Source organism: Drosophila sulfurigaster, chromosome 2R, assembly GCF_023558435.1.
Source record: "Drosophila sulfurigaster albostrigata strain 15112-1811.04 chromosome 2R, ASM2355843v2, whole genome shotgun sequence".
Taxonomy (NCBI): domain Eukaryota; kingdom Metazoa; phylum Arthropoda; class Insecta; order Diptera; family Drosophilidae; genus Drosophila; species Drosophila sulfurigaster.
Window position 1 is genome coordinate 27947331 of NC_084882.1, and position 16075 is coordinate 27963405.

Consider the following 16075-nt stretch of genomic DNA (forward strand, 5'->3'; position numbering starts at 1 on the left):
AAAAAAATAGTAGTCAGAATAAAATGATTTCAAATGCAGAGAAAATTCTTAAGCAGCAGCATTTAATTGTGAACGATACCAAGAACGGAAAATAAAATATTCAGCTAAATCTACACTTATATTGTAGTAAAAAAAAGAAAGGAATTGTAATCGAAAGCGAGTAATAAATAAAATAGCATAGTTATAGTGCGTATCAAGGACACATGCCTAAAGTAAAGTAATCAAAAATAGTTGAATACGAAATGAGAAGAAACTGTACTAAGTTGGTGTCCTGTAAGCTCAAGATGATGAGTATTTGCTATTAATATCCCTGTTCAGTCTCAGCCTGCACCTACTTGCAACGGTTTGTGTTACTTTTTAATAATATTTTTGCAGTAGCATTTCAAAATAAACTCCAACACATGCGCTTGAAAGCAACTCACAGGCAAAAGTAAATAAACAAAATTTGCATAAAACAAAGAGAGAGACACACAAACATACGACATAGCGCATGAAAAGTGCAATAAAAGACTCTTGAAAATATTCTGGAAAAATAAGACAAACAAATGGAAATATAAATTGAACGCAACTAATCGATAGATAAATAAATAAGCGAAACGTATCGAATTGAGAATGCATTCAAAACATTCAAGGCACATTCTAACAATGTGCGACATTTTTATTATTATTATATATACAACAACTGTGTGTGTGTGTAGGGAGTGTGTGAGTGTGTGTGGGTTTGTTTTGTTCTGTACATACCTGTGGGCTCACTTGGAACTGCTGTATCGGATAGGCAACAACGCCGGCAGCCTGTGGTATGGCTGTGCCTGCCACGCCCGTTGCCAATTGCTGGGCTGGCGAGATCTGAGCTTGGGTAACGCCTTGCCAGGTGGCTGGTATCTGAACGCCCATTCTGGAATAAGCCAGAACATGCGCAGAAGCATTAGGAAAGCGATTCTTTTTTATCTATGCTGCAACTGCAAATCTCCCCCAGAGACTACGACAAATTACCAACGAATGTGCACGTATAACGTATAACGTATACGCCGGGTATACGCCACAGCTCGGGAATGAAAACTTTAGCAATTAGCAAATGAATTCACTCATCCGTCATGCTGTCGCTGCCCATCCCCCTGGTGGCGGTTCAATCATTCCATACACATACACAAAACGGGGCGAGCTAAGTACACCTAAGCTGTGAACAGGTGTGAGTGTGAATGTGTGTGAATAGCGAGAGCAACGCACTCAACTCAACTTAACTTCCCCTCCCCTACGTTCTCTTCACATACATCAGACTAATGAAATAATTACGCATAAATCGATGAACAAGATTACTACGTACCCCATATATCCTTGCTGGTAGCCGCCATACTGTCCAAAGTGATAGCCCTGGATGCCCTGCAGGAATTGATTTTGCACGGCCGCAGCGCTGGCCGCCGCCGCTGCTGGTGTGACAGCGGCCGCGGTGGCCGACGAAGCCGGATAAGTTGGCGTCGGTGAGTACCAGCAACCGGTGGCAGCCAACTGCTGGCCATAGGCAGCGGCAGCAGCTGCCGCAGCACTCACGCCATATGGAAAACCGGCAGCGGCAGCGGCGGCGCTGTTCAATGCCTGGCTGGCCATGGTCTGCGAATTGTTTGGATCGCCGCTCTCCTTGCCCCACGAGCACTTTACGGGCTGTGCATTGATTTCGGTGTTGTGCACACCAACAATGGCATGAGTAGCCGCCTCTTTAGTAGAGAAGCTGTGGCAAGTAAAGAGAGGAAGTTGGAAGTTTAAGTAAGTGAATTGTCATGTATTTACTTAGAAATATATGTATTTTTAATTTGATAAACAAAATAGTACGAAAAACTTTAAATATCTTTTTAGTTTAGTCTTTTAAGATTGTAATAAACTAAGATGATTTAGAAAATATTGTATCAAATATAATATGGAATTAAATATAACCCTAATAGCTCAATTTTATTTTAATGTCAATGCTAAAATGCAGACAAAAGATCAAACTCAACGAAGGAAAAAATTAACATTCGATATATAATATAAAAAGAAAATCAATAAATAGTAAACAATGAAGAGTGACTTTTCTTCTATTGCCTTTTGGTTAAAGAAAATAAAGTAAAAAGTTCTTTTGAAATTAAAATTTGATTATAAAACATAAAAAATGCGTGTAGTTAAGAATATTAAATAAAAGTTTGTAAATCTTTAATGAAATATAAATAATCACAGCTTTTTTTGGGGTTTAAACTTACCGCACAAATGCATATCCTTTGTCCTTGAAGACGCGTATTTCCTGTATCGCGCCATAGGGAGCAAATGTCTTCTGCAGCACCTCCTCGCTGAGTGCGGTGAGGGCGCTGTTGACGCCGCCCACATAAACGGTGCAATTGGAGGGACTGCTCTGGTTGTAGACCTCATCGAAAGTCAACGGCTTGATGTTCTCTGTGAAGTGAAAGGAAAAAAAAGTTTGAAATGAAATGATATCGCCAACGATTGTCAACAATTTGCAGAAAGGGGTAAAAATTCATTTCACATTTTGATATCAAGCCACAATTAATGACTGCAGTTTTTCTACCTCTGCTGTGGCGAGCATATACACTCGCGATTTCGCGTCGTCTTGTTGTTTCTGTTATTTCAACCAACTGCATGATTAATATGCAAATTAATTAAGGGTTTTGCCCGCAGCAGGAATAAAACGGCAACAGCAACGACAACGACAACGGCATTGCCTACGTTTTGGTAATTAAAATAACCGCATACACTTAGTCAATGTGTTCGAGGTTGTGCCCATGTATACGTGTATGTGTTTGTGTGTGTGTGTGTGCGATTGCTGTGCGACACCATTTACCGCTTGGCTCAATTGTTGTTGCTGCATTTTTAAAATTGTTGCTCTTGTTATTGCATTTTTTATTATATTTTTCGTATATGTTTCAGTGTTTTTTTTTGTGTTTTTTGTGTTTTTTTTCTGATATAGTTTGCAGGCAACCCACATTGTTGGTCATATTGTGGTTGTTTCTGCTGGTTGTTATTATTGTTGTTATTGCCATTGTACATCGTTGTTGGTTGCTGTTGCTGTTGGGTGCACACGTATTTGTATGCAAAAGTTACACTAATTACTTCCTTTGAGGTTAAAGCAAAATTTGCACTTTTAAAAATAATGTCAGCCTTGCGTGTTTATGTCTTTGTTTAGTTTTCAACAATTTACGAAGCATTCAAGCTGCCCTTCAGCAACGACAAACGGCAACGACAACAATAACAATCGATAGCCAAAGCGTTAAACTGTAGCATGATTAGTTGCAGTTTGTTTGCCAAACATTTTCAATTGGAATTTTTCGGTCAGAATTGCCCTCAGAAATTATTGCACAAAGATGCCAGGCGCAATACTAACGAAGAAAGAAAGAATGTGTAGCGTATTGGATTCTATCGCATAAGCCTAACCAATCCAAATGCTATGTAATGCCACAATTCCAACCCTCCCATTAAAATGCCTTTGCATACTTTCAGGCGTTCTCTTTCTTACCTCTTGCTTTAGAAGTGTAACGAGCGAGCGAGGCAAAGAAAACACGAAAATATGGCTCAATAGCATGCAACAGGACAATACTTGCACAGAAGCAAAGGCCCAGTCGAGGGTGCACCGTAGAAACTAACAAGCTTGCAAATATTTTTGAAAGCTTTTTGCTACAAATGTATGCGACTAACACACACACACACACACGCACACACAAACTGTTGTGGGGCGTTGCATACTTTTGAGCGCAATGTTTCACTAATTTGCACTTTGCTTTCCTTTGCTTTCGTTTGTCGTTTCTCGTTTCTCGCTTCGCGTTTCATTTCGTTTCGTTTCTTTACGCTTTTAAATAGGTGTAATTAAATTCGGAAATATACATACATAACATATATACAAACGTATTTCTTTCTCTATGCAGAGCTTTATCCTTGAGCACACGTTTCATTTCATGTCTGCATCAAATTAATGCTGCTCAGCTATATGGTTTCCCCTGGCTCCGGTGTGTATAAGTGTGGATAGCATTATCACGAAGCAACTAAATAATTAATAACCAAGGTGATTGTCTGTCCATTTGCCACTCTTTTTGCTTCTTCCAAAAAAGCAAGCTGCAATTTTAATGACCTATTACCCGGACATCGTGAAAATAGTTAGCCAATCATCTGCATACATTATTCAAAGACCACAAACTTAATTGAAGCGACGACGAATTGAGCCAAGTAATTGTTAAACTAATCAATAAACATGAGCGGGGCGTTAACGGGGGCGTGGCAAATGTAAGTTTTAAAGCACACTTTGTGTCACCAGCCCCAAAAGGCATTCAACAATCTGCAGCTTGCTTTTGGCCTGACAAATTATTTACTGCCGGGCTAAAATATTGTAGTTGTGTCAGACTGTGTATGTACTTATGTCTGAGCATATATATACTATAATTTACCTTTAGCTGGGAACTTTCTTTGGCATTGAGCGCATTGAGGCATTTCAACTTTTACTTAATTGTGCGCAACTCGGCATAAAATGTTGATTTATTGCGACAACTACGACTGGCAGCCTGGCTGCCTTGGTTGCCTAGCCTAGACTCTCTAGCTTGCCCACGCATACTGTTAAATAATTTGCTCAAAGTTTTGCACCCAAGCATTACAGGTACGCCCCACTTGAAGGCAGTCTGTTTTGGAGTGCGGGGTTTCTCCAGTCAAAAGTCAAATAGTTTTGGGCACAGAAATTTGTCATACAACGTCGTCGTCGTCGTCGTCATTGTCGACGTCGGCGTCTGGCATATTGTTTCAGGTTAATTAAGTTATTACCATAATGAGCTTGTAAGTATTTTGGCCTTTATTTATGGCATGCATTGAAACCGACTCAAGCCTGCGAATCGGTTAACAAAAGGAAAAACTTTCTTTGCCCAAAAAACTTTTGTCACGAGCTTCACTTTCGGTCATAAAAAATGCCAAACGCGTTTGTTATAAACCCGAAAGCTCTAAATAGCTAAGGACGCAAAAAAAAATACGGAAAAACACATAAAACAAGTATGTGCAATTGGAAGAGAGTGAGTTGAACTAGCAGATACTCTGCAGTCAATCTTCAATTTATGTCAGAAATGTTTGCAAATTTCTAGATACATCTTAATGCATTTTTAATGAGTAATTTAAACTTGTGTCGCAAAACTTTGCTGTGTTTATTTTCGCTATTTTGAGCTGATTAATAATGTATTAGCGCTCCGGCTAAAAACTTAGAATACCCCTTTGAAAGAGAACATCAAAAAAAAAGGGGAGAAAATTGCAAAGCGACGCCAAAATTGTCACAACTGTAAAATGCGCAATTGCGTCGGCTCGTAAATCTTGGCTACAAAAGGAGGCAGCACACACACACATGCAGCGAGTGAGTGGCTCACTAAACGCTACTACTACTGTCGACTGATTGCCAGAGCCGTAAAATGTGCAGCCTGCTTAAAACATAAAAATGCCAGAACAAGCCTGTCCAAAGCAGCCACTGAAGTGGGAGGCTGAAGCGGTAGTTGACGCTGAAGCTGACGCTGAAGCTAGCAAAGTGGCAGCGTAAAACATCAAGTAATGCCCAAATTCCAAATGGCGAAATGTGAAATGCGAAATGAGTTGAGTGCTACAAATCGTAAAGGCTGCCAGCAGGCGCCCCCAAACAACTAGACAGGCCATAAAATCGGCAATATATACGTACTATATATACTATATGTTGTACTACACACGCATCACATGGAATATAACCCTTTCTCGTGAGAGTGAGTGAGAGAGAGTCAACTAAATGGCAGCCTCGTAATTGTGTAAAATCTTTTGCGAGTTGAGTTTTTTTGTCGCGTTTAAGTCGTCGTCGTCGTCGATTTTAGTGCCAAGTCAGCTACTAGTTTGGGGCGCTGTCAACCATCAAAATATCCAAATTATTTTGCTGCCAAATTGCTAATAATAACTTGTATTACAACCGAAAGGCAAAAGATCCCCACGCACACACACAACACACAGAAACACATACACAAAGCCAACCAACTACCACTCACAATAGACACAAACGAGAGACGAAGCCGTGACAAAGGCAAATAAACAATGAGACCAATAAAAATCCGCTTAAGCTTTCATAGGCGTTTTTTATGACAACAATATAAATGCAAAAAAAAAAACCAAAAACAAAAAGAATTCATGCTCATAGTTTATTCCTCTTTTTTTTTTTTGGTCGGTAGAACCCTTCAACATGTCAGACCTTCCTTCGTACGATAAATTCCACCTTGACTCTTTGTGTGTGTGTCTATTTGAGTGGCTGTCTATGTGTGTGTGTGTGTGTCTATCCCGAGGAATGTTTGTTCTATAACCATGAAATTTTCTATCCTTTGTGTGTGTGTGTCTTTTATGATAATAGTTTCGTGTTGGCAAAATTTATTTATCTGATTTGCACCCTCTCATTTTACTTTCCCCCATTTTTCTCAGGGCACAAATAAAAATTATGTTAAAACATGCAAATATGCGTTAACTTTTGATTTATGAATGACAAACGATACGCCCCCATCGCGCATGTTTGGCAACTGTTAATAATGATTACGCTAGTTACAGTTAGTTTTGTGGTTAACAATGCTTCGAAGCCTCGACATCCCTTAAACTTCTGTCTGTCTGTCTGTCGCTTTCGGCCTAAATGAAAATTGATTTGCTCGTCGAGCTCCCCACCAAAATAGAATATGTCGCATTTCGTCCTTATTTTTGGGGTCTTTGTCCTACGTCGACTAATTGAAAAAAGTTTAAACCGAATTTGGTCCAGGCCATTAAGGAAATTAAGCGCGTGCGGTTTTTCATTTCATGCGTACAACAACAACAACAGCAAATATTAAGAAAACATAATCTGGCAGAAAATTTGCTGCGACACGTTTATAAATAGCAGGTGGGTTTTCCTCTCTGTCTTTCTTTCATTCTGCCGCCCCACTTGCCCCCTCGTTTACCTTTGACCCGTGTCATGCTACTGCTACCTTTGGCATTCATTGTCATAATTTCCTGTAATAAGAACGACGCGTCGACTATAACAACGAACGTTGGCTGACCTGCTGCTTGGCCTCGCTTCGGTCGTGGTCGTACGCACCAGCGGCCGGAAGTGCCGGGCCAGGCCGAGGTGACAGTCATGATTTCCTTACCTTTACTCGCCGGCGGTTTCCGTGTAGCCCAATTCGTGCGAATTGAGCGCGAGCCAAGCCATTGCCCGTTCATGGCCGTAATGGCGCTCTCAGCTTCCTGCGTTGGTCGGTATCAGAAGCACAAGAGAGAAGGAGAAGAAGAATTGTAAAATAGCTTAAAAAAACGAATTTTTTATATAAAAATGCATTTCAATGCTTACCGATTTCTTGATGAAGGACACAAATCCATAACCCTTCGACTTCAAGGTTTGTGGATCGCGCACAACGCGACAATCGCTGCAAAGAATGAAATGAGAAAATCAAAAGTCGTTTCAAACCAAAGTCAACTTTAAGCTACGTGCAACTTTAAAATATTATGCAAATTTATGAGGCAAAACAGAAACAGCTGTCGAGAGTTTTGTTGAAAGGTTTCCGCCGTTTCGCTCTCGCTCTTGGTATTATTTATTTTTGGTTGTCGTCGCTGTACGGCGGAAATTAGAAATCTGACCTCATGTTCAGAACTTTTCTATTTATCTTTGCAGTTAAATTTTAGCAAGCGGCAGGCACAAACTTAAAGTCGAATTCGACTTGCTAGAATATTTGATATGGAAGACTTATGTGCGCACACACACACAATTTCTAATCGCAGTCCAAGGGCTTCGTTTATGCTTTTGGTTTTTTATTAATAAAAATTCTTTAATCTCGTCACTTTTAGAGCAATTTAGTTGATTGCCAAGCTTCCGGCTTTCAAATTGATTTCCCACAGCAATTGCAAGAGTCGAACAACATTTTTTTTTCTCTTGTTCTTTTTTGGTTTTCTTGGCTGATACCAAGGCAACAACTAAGCTAAGCTGCCAGCAAAACTTTGGCAATTACCCCCGCCGTTCCTGGCAGTTTACTTAACGCTGGCCGCGGCAACTTTTTTATGATTATGATAAGTAAAACGCCGTCAGAGTTGAGAGAGAGACGCAGTGAGCCCGTCAGGCTGGCAGACGACTTATTAAATATTCACACGCGCCGCGCATTTAACAAAACGGAACTGAAATGCGCCAAGTTCGTCCCAACGACAGCAACAACAACAGGCAGTTAAACCTCAGACAGGACAAGAAACATACACACACACACATACACATACATACACGCACCCAACGCAAGAAAAAAAAGGGCAAACAACGACGCACGCATAAAACTTTTGACAAAGAAATCGTTTGTCCCCCCGCCCGCATACCGCAGTCATACCCCAGTCCAGCAGACGCGTCGCTGATCCCAGCAAGAGCCGCACGACCGAATCCGTATCGGATGCCAAGAATCTGTAACCAAGTTCGCCTCGGCTCGGTGTTTGCATTAAGCGTTTTGACATCTTGGCTAACAGAACTCACGGACTAATACCAGCAGCCAAAAAGAAAGTTATTTCAAGTCCGGAACGCGTTGCCAGCAGCTGCCGTCAAACAATTCAAGCCGTAGACAGAGAAAGAGACAGAAAGACAGACGAAGACAGACTCGAGAGTGAGATAATCAGGACGGAACGTGGGCTTTGCCATTTCCGGTTGCCTGCACCGCTGCGGCATGTTGTCGTTGTCGTCGTCGGCGTCGTGCGAGCATTCCGTATCAATGATAATGATGTCAGCGATATGTATCACAAAGGTGCCAATCGATTGCTCAATAAGGCGTCAAGGCAGGCGATGGCATCGATACACCAGCTACCAACTGATTGAGGGCACTTTAACTGGCTGACTGCGTGGCCAACGTTTCCCTTTTAGTAATTCTTTAAGGGCTAGCAACGAGTGGATGGAGGAGTCGTAGGGAGGCCAATCAAAGGACATGCGCCACTCATTAGCACATCGCTGAATGCGAAATCGCTAAAAGGCTCTCGGCCAAATCAAAGCCATAATCATTTTAATGAGTTTTGAATTATTAACATTCGAAATTGCCCCCGATAATGAGAGGCAATCCGAAACAGAAAAATGGGAGGGAGCAGCAAGGAGCATCAAGCAGCGCGTAATCCAAAAATCAAATAATTTTTGGGCAACATTTTTGACAAGCCGCCGTCGGGCAGAACATGCCACAGAAAGCGGCAGAGGGGAGTGGAGAGTGAAGAAGCCTTCTGTCAGACATTTTCAGTTTAAAAGTTTTCGCTTCAACAGCAGTTAATTAAGTCAAGTTTGGTTGTTGCTTTCGTTACTGTTGCTGATTCTGCTGCTGCTGCTGTTGACCATCAGCTCAAGCTGAAAAAGAGCAACTTAAATATTTAAATGCCTCGCTTTTTGGCTGCGCTCTGTTTACAGTTGTTGTGCACAGAAATAACTGATGCGACACTTTTGTGTTTACTTTAAGAAGCAGCGACGACGACAATCATGCCGAAGTACACACTGCCAAAAGAGTTTCGCTTAAGTGAAATTTACATAAATGTACTTTTCGCGCCGTTATGAATTTTTTATGTGAGCCACCAAGCGGCTTACTGCGTAACCTCCTTCACTCCTCTCCTCTCTTTCTACTTCTTTTCAACCACAGGTGGAGCACAAGCACTACACATGCACCTGCCAATAATCAACGTCGAACGTCGACTGCGTCGTGCCTCCTCCCTTTATCTGAAGAACGAAAGAAAAGCGGCGGAAACGTAGACCAAAAAATGGGGAAAAAGGTGCGTGGAGCTCGAGGAACTTTGGTGTATGAAAAGTTAACTGGCAAATGAGAAATTTGCATTTAAAATACTTACGAGATTTCGCCGAATGGTGTGAATGCCTCGCGCAATTGCTGAGTTTCAATTTCTGAACTTAAGTCGCCGACAAAGATGTGGAATTGTTCTGCAATCAGAAAGAATGGAAAGACGCAATGAGTATATTGGGATTAAGTTCGTGCATTATGCTTAATAGTAAAAGTAATGGTAAAGTGCTTAACTCTATTATAAAGATTAAATAACTTTTATCTTATTCTTACTTTTGCACTAATTGCATTTGTCTGCAAGTTATTTTCATTTATAGTTGACGTTAGCTTAATCTTTTAAATAACAATTGTAGTTTTAAATTATTAGCCACCAAACTTTATTATGTCTTCATCTTTGATTGATTACAGGAAAATATAAAAATGTATTTCATCATAATAAGGAATATCTGTCATATTGCATAGTGATGGACTTTAGAGTAATATATAATACATATATGTATTAATATAAACCGATAATCGATAAATGGAGTACCTTTAGAAAGGTCCATACTAGTACTAACATATCAATTAATGTTCCAGAAGTATCGAAAGCTATTTCATACTTCTCTCAATCAATTCTTTAACATGAAAGATTTTGAATTTTTCGCAAATTTATAGAATTCCTTAAGTTATAAGGTGATAGATGATGATGTGGAAGTTTTGTTTTGTCAATGTATTAAAGTTGAAATTATATAACAAAATATAATATTTTGCAAATTGTTATTATATGTTTAGCTCCCTAATTAATAGATGTGTCTCAATTTAAAAATTACTCTATATAAAAAAAGTACTTAAGCTGTGTCATTTGAGTGCTGTCATATGATTGCGCTGCTGCTTTGATACTTAATTAATTCGCTTAATTAATTAACTGTGCTGTGCTGCGTCTAATTGCAGCGAAATGTGTATAATTACTAATTAACTTAATCTAATTGCAAGTAAGCTTGCAGCAGTCGCCCGAGTTTCAAATCGTGTTGTATTAGGCCAAATGTCAGCCTCGCATTATGTACACAGTTGTCAGGGGTGAGTAGAGCAGAAGGGGGCGGGCGTAGGGGGCATAAGAGAGGGGAATATGTGTACAGTATGTACTCTCGGTATGCTTGTATACCAAATTCAGCGAGTGCACAAATTCAAAGGCTTTCGCTGTCATGCAGGCTGCACAAACACAAACGCATAGTGCAAGATGCACACACACACACACATGCACAAACACACACTCACACACAAACATGGTGAGCATACAAGACACACACAAACACACACATAGTCAAACACATACACTCAAAACGCAATCATTTATTATTATTTTTGTGTGCTTTGTCTCTTTGGCACAGAAAAAGTCGCAACGTTTCTGCCGCCGTCGTGAGTGCTGCTGCCTGACAAGAAAGCGGGGTGAAAGAGGGGTGCAAGCGAGGGGAGGGGGTTGCCGTTGTCCTTCGTATGCTTTTGTGTCAGCTCAGCTCGAAGCTCTAAAGCTGAGTAAAACCAAAGCAGCAGCGAGCAGCGAGGAGCAACAACAACGCAACGCTTGGGGTGGCAATGGGTTAAGGGCCAACGCAGTGGGTTTTTGGGGGTCGTCAGACACACAAATACAAACACACCACACACACAAACACACACATATGCACACACAGTGAGAGGCAGAAGTCTTACCCTAAATAATTAGCACTATTCAACTGGGGCATGACGACGACGATGACGACGACGATGGCAACGACAACGACAACGACGACGAGGACGATGTTGGCGACGTTGATGGGCGCGGCTTTGACTGCCAGCCTGACTGCTGCATGTCCTGCGTCCTGTGTCCTTGTCATCGTCGTCGTCGCTGTCGCTGTCGTCGTCTGCTGCACGTGCAGAAATTAACATTTCCGGTAATTTTGCGAAAATGAAAAGCAAAGCGAAAAATTAACGGCAGCAGAAACGTAATGCGGAAAGCTTTTGTGTTAAATAAATATTAAAAGCAATTCGCCCAGTCGAGCCACAACCACATGACGATGATGAGCGCAAGAGAGAGAGAGAGAAAGAGAGAGAGAGAGAGAAAGAGAGGACGGCAGATTGAGTGAGTTATAAAGGCTATGTGATGTTGGCTTTTTAAAACAAACCAAAAAAAAAACAGAGGGGAAAATCACTGCGTATACTTTTTATTTAATTGAAAATTGCGTATACGCCACCATTAACGAGCCCATTGTAAAGGTATTCTGCGGCCGGGTTTAGTACTCAGCTGAAGTTGGCCAGAACTCTCGTCGAGTAGTTGTCATTATTGTGAGTCAATTGTTGGCAGTCAAAGGCGGCAGACAGAAGACACAAAGACAATTGAGGCATGCACGCAACTTGCGAATGAATTCACATTCAATGGCTGCCAGACCGACAGCAACTTGGCTTATTGGAGCCACCGAATGTAATATTCATGAAGCGAAACGAAACGCAAAAGTTCTTATTGCTCCCACAGAGAGAGAGAGAGAGGCCAGATAGCGAGCAACTGAGACAGACAAAACGTGTACGCTAATTGCAGTCAAAAGGGAGCTTTAAATTGACGACTACGACTCGAGTCGAGTCGAGTCCTGTATCGGTAGCTCGTTTGTGGCATCAACCACATTGTTGCCTCGGGTGTCAGCGTGTCAAGGGAGCTTGGCAGTCATTTCTTTCTTCTCTCGCCTCGCTGCCTCGTCAACTCGTTTGCCTGATTAAAACTGTGCGTATGTAATGAGTTAATTAAGTTTTTGGCAGAACTCTCTCTCACACTCTCAACGCTGCGATAGCGATAGCAAATGTAAGGACATACAGCACAGCACAGCACACAGCACACGTGCACATAAATTAATCATAAATCCTTGCCAGTCGCTTGGCAAAGACACGGAACGTGGTTGGTCGTGGGCTTTGGGCTTTGGGCTGTAACAAGTGTTTTGTATATTTGCAGAGGACGCGTCTGGGTTGCGACTCGACTTGACTTGACTTGAAAGAGAGCCCGGCTAAACAACAAAGCTGAGGCACAGGATATGTGGACTAAGTGTGTTAGTAGTGCGCTACACACACACACACACACACACACACATATGTGCCACGCCCACTTGTACCTTTTGATTAAGGGCGCTGTGTGTTTTACAGCTTTTAGTTGGCGTTACTAGAGTTGTTGTAAATTTTATGTGTTATCCGTTTCCATTGTTTGTATGCCTTTATTTATGTGTCGAGTCGTTACCTCGCCTCATATGTAAGTGTGTGTGTGTGTGTGTGTTATTGTTATTTATGCATTTGTGCTAAACCTTATTTCCTGTTTGTCTTACATAAAGCTGCAACGCTTAATTACACGCAATCACAGGAGGGGCAACTGAGACGAAGGGGCAACAGCCTTTGCAATGATGGCAATTGTTACAGTTAGATAACATTTATCGATTGCCACTTAAGCACTTTAGCAAAAATAAAAGAAATGCCATCAACGAGCAGTAATTTAAGTTTGTTTCATATATATTACAAAATCCTAAATAAATTACATTGGCATATCAATTTGTTCAGATATTTAAAAAGTACTATCAACGTGCAGCATTTTCAAGTTTATTTTTATATTAGATATATTATAGATTCCAAAAAAAATATATGTGATAGATATAGGATTACTAACTTATATACTCTTAAATAGAATATTTAACATTATATCAATTATTATTAATGGTCGACTTAAAACTTAAACTTTCCAAGTTAGCTATATTCAGAAATAAATAATTTATTTAGCAAATCTATTTTTTCAGACATTCAAAACTTAATTTATTTTCTTGTCTAGCAGCACGCTTAAGTATTTTTAATTGTATCTTTTTATTTATTGAGATAAATATTCCGAAATTCAAGTTCTCTTATATAATTATTGTTACTAAATTTCCTATGCTCTCCATTTATATTTTTGCGCATTGTTCAACAACTTTTCATTTGGCTTATCGATTACTTGGCATCGATTAGCACAAAAATTGTGCATACTTTCATATTCATTATTGATTGCTTTGCTCCAGTTTTGCGCATATATTTTTCGGTATAGTATATAGTATATAGTAAAAATTAATTTTTCGCGAATGCCATCCGGCCATTGACCACAGAGCGTATGCGTAATCGTAATGGCAATTATGTACTCTTTTAGGGGTTTAAATGAGAGTGCATTAAAGCTAAAAGCGTTTAGCGGCTAGTCGAAAAAAACCACCAGCTGACCGAACTGCTGGGACTGCCTGCTGTCATATAAAAGCCCAAAATAAGCAAACAATTTGACGCCAGCAACCACAAAACGTGCAGGCAAAAGCCAGAGAAGGACCAACTGAAATTGGTTGGGGGAGGGATGAGGAACTCCCACAGTTTAACCCAAAAAATTGATGAATATGTAAGCAAATACACAGGACTAACACGCTGTGGGGTGCCATACATACTAATGTGTGCGTATGTGTGTGTGTGTGTAGGAAAAAGGATCAAAGTCCTGAGGAGCGTTAATTTTGCCAAGCGTCAGCAGAAAAAGCAAATCGCAAGCCCAGTTTTTGGGGACTAAACAAAATATGAATGCGGCAAAACAGAGTCGTGAGCAAAGAGAGGAGAAGAGAGAAAGTCAGAGATGTAGCTGAATTGAGCTGGGCCACAAATTATATTGAAATGTTAATAATCCAGTTGCTTAGACGTGCTGTGCACGAGCAACAAAAAAAAGGACAACTTGACTTGCAAAAGGGATATTTATATGGAGATTTGTTGTATGCCACGGCCAACAGCTCGCTGACTTATGACTTTGATCAATGCCGGGGCATCCAATCAATTTGGTCCATTCCCACATTCTGTGTCATTTATGTGTGTGCATGTGTGTGTGTGCCTTCGAGAGTCACTTATGCCCGCAATTTGGCATTGCGGTTATCTCTGGCAATAGCAGAGATAGAAATGGAGTCCCTTCATCTCCCATTCTCTCTTTTCAGGCAGTTTACTTTGATATATGACACACAATTTGACTTCATTTTTGTGTGGAGGGCAGTGGGACACAGAGCACTGGCTGATAAGCGTCTTGGCTCAGCGAAATCTTTAAATTAAATTTGCCTGGCTCAAATCAGCGAGCATTATAAAGTATAATGTGCTTTTAATTTCATTCATTTGCATGCAGCATGCGATGGCCAGCGCAAAGAGGCAGCAAAAATAGAAGCTCCCTCGCTTCATTCTAAAATGAAACTAAAAGATCTAATTAGCGTTTAGCGAACGGAGCGAAACGATGGCGCCGTCGCGCGTTAACTTAAAGCAAACTTTGCACTTTAATTTCAACTTAATTACGAGCGCCTCGCAACTAAGTAAATGCCTTCTGCTGCTGCTGTTGCTGTTGCTGCTGTCTCCAGCACCAGCTGCATGCAAAACTGAAAGCCAATCAACTTATTTAGCTGCAACTTCAACTGCAACTGCAACAACTACAACTACAACTCCTCCTGACTGCCTAACTGACTGACTAACTGGCTTGGCTTGGTGTCTGCTTGCTCTTGTCTATTTAATTGAACTGCAGTCACTTTAAGCACTCTCAACTCAACTCAACTCGACTCGACTCAACTCTTTGGCCCCCATCCACTCAGCTGTCGTTATTGTCTTCATTGTCACCATTAGACGTTGCCTTCGTGCTGTTAATGTTTGTTGTCTAATGCTGATTACCGCCACCTGACAACTGCCAACTGCCAATTGTGTCTGCTGCAATATGGCTTAGCTTAAGTGCATTTGATAGAGCTCTCTCTGTTTGAGCTTTTAATAGTTAGATTTCTGTATTTATATATACTTAATTTATGTTCAATTTACATAAATTAACTAATGCAATTAGAGTAGTACGATTTAGGTAGGTTGAATTTAGTTATAACTATATTAGTTAAAGAAAATCAGCAACGTTAAAATGTCATTCAATAAATTAAAGTAATCCACAGTAATATAATGAGAATTATTACTCAAGTATTCTATGTATTTTTATTTTATAAATATATATTACCCATTTTCCAACATTTTACAATGTAATTAGACTATTATTTCACCTATTCAAATACGATAATGCAAATCTGCTTTGATTTTAATGCAAAATCACTTTGATGAATATTAGTGAATATATAGATTGTATATATTGTATCTTCATTTGAAGAATATTTTCAGTACATGTTTGAATAGATAATATTTCCGCATCTATTTATAATTTTGCATTAAATAAATATTATTTGTATTATATATTATCTGAATATTTCAAAATAGAGAAAATTATCTTGGATATTTTTACGTATTTCCAATTGTATCTC

The 16075-nt window shown here is 40.2% G+C and overlaps 1 protein-coding gene across 5 annotated transcripts in view; it reads right to left on the reverse strand.

Moving 5' to 3' along the window:
• LOC133836011 (cytotoxic granule associated RNA binding protein TIA1) overlaps positions 1-16075 on the reverse strand; it is a 77084-nt gene that overhangs the window by 7229 nt on the left and 53780 nt on the right. For all 5 annotated transcript variants that reach the window (XM_062266262.1, XM_062266265.1, XM_062266263.1 and 2 more), the window contains exons 3-8: positions 9823-9910; positions 7328-7403; positions 7128-7224; positions 2232-2421; positions 1325-1726; positions 742-895 (exon numbers count right to left, since the gene is read on the reverse strand). In XM_062266262.1, the coding sequence (XP_062122246.1) occupies positions 742-895; positions 1325-1726; positions 2232-2421; positions 7128-7224; positions 7328-7403; positions 9823-9910 (1007 nt within the window). The remainder of the gene's footprint in view (positions 1-741; positions 896-1324; positions 1727-2231; positions 2422-7127; positions 7225-7327; positions 7404-9822; positions 9911-16075) is intronic.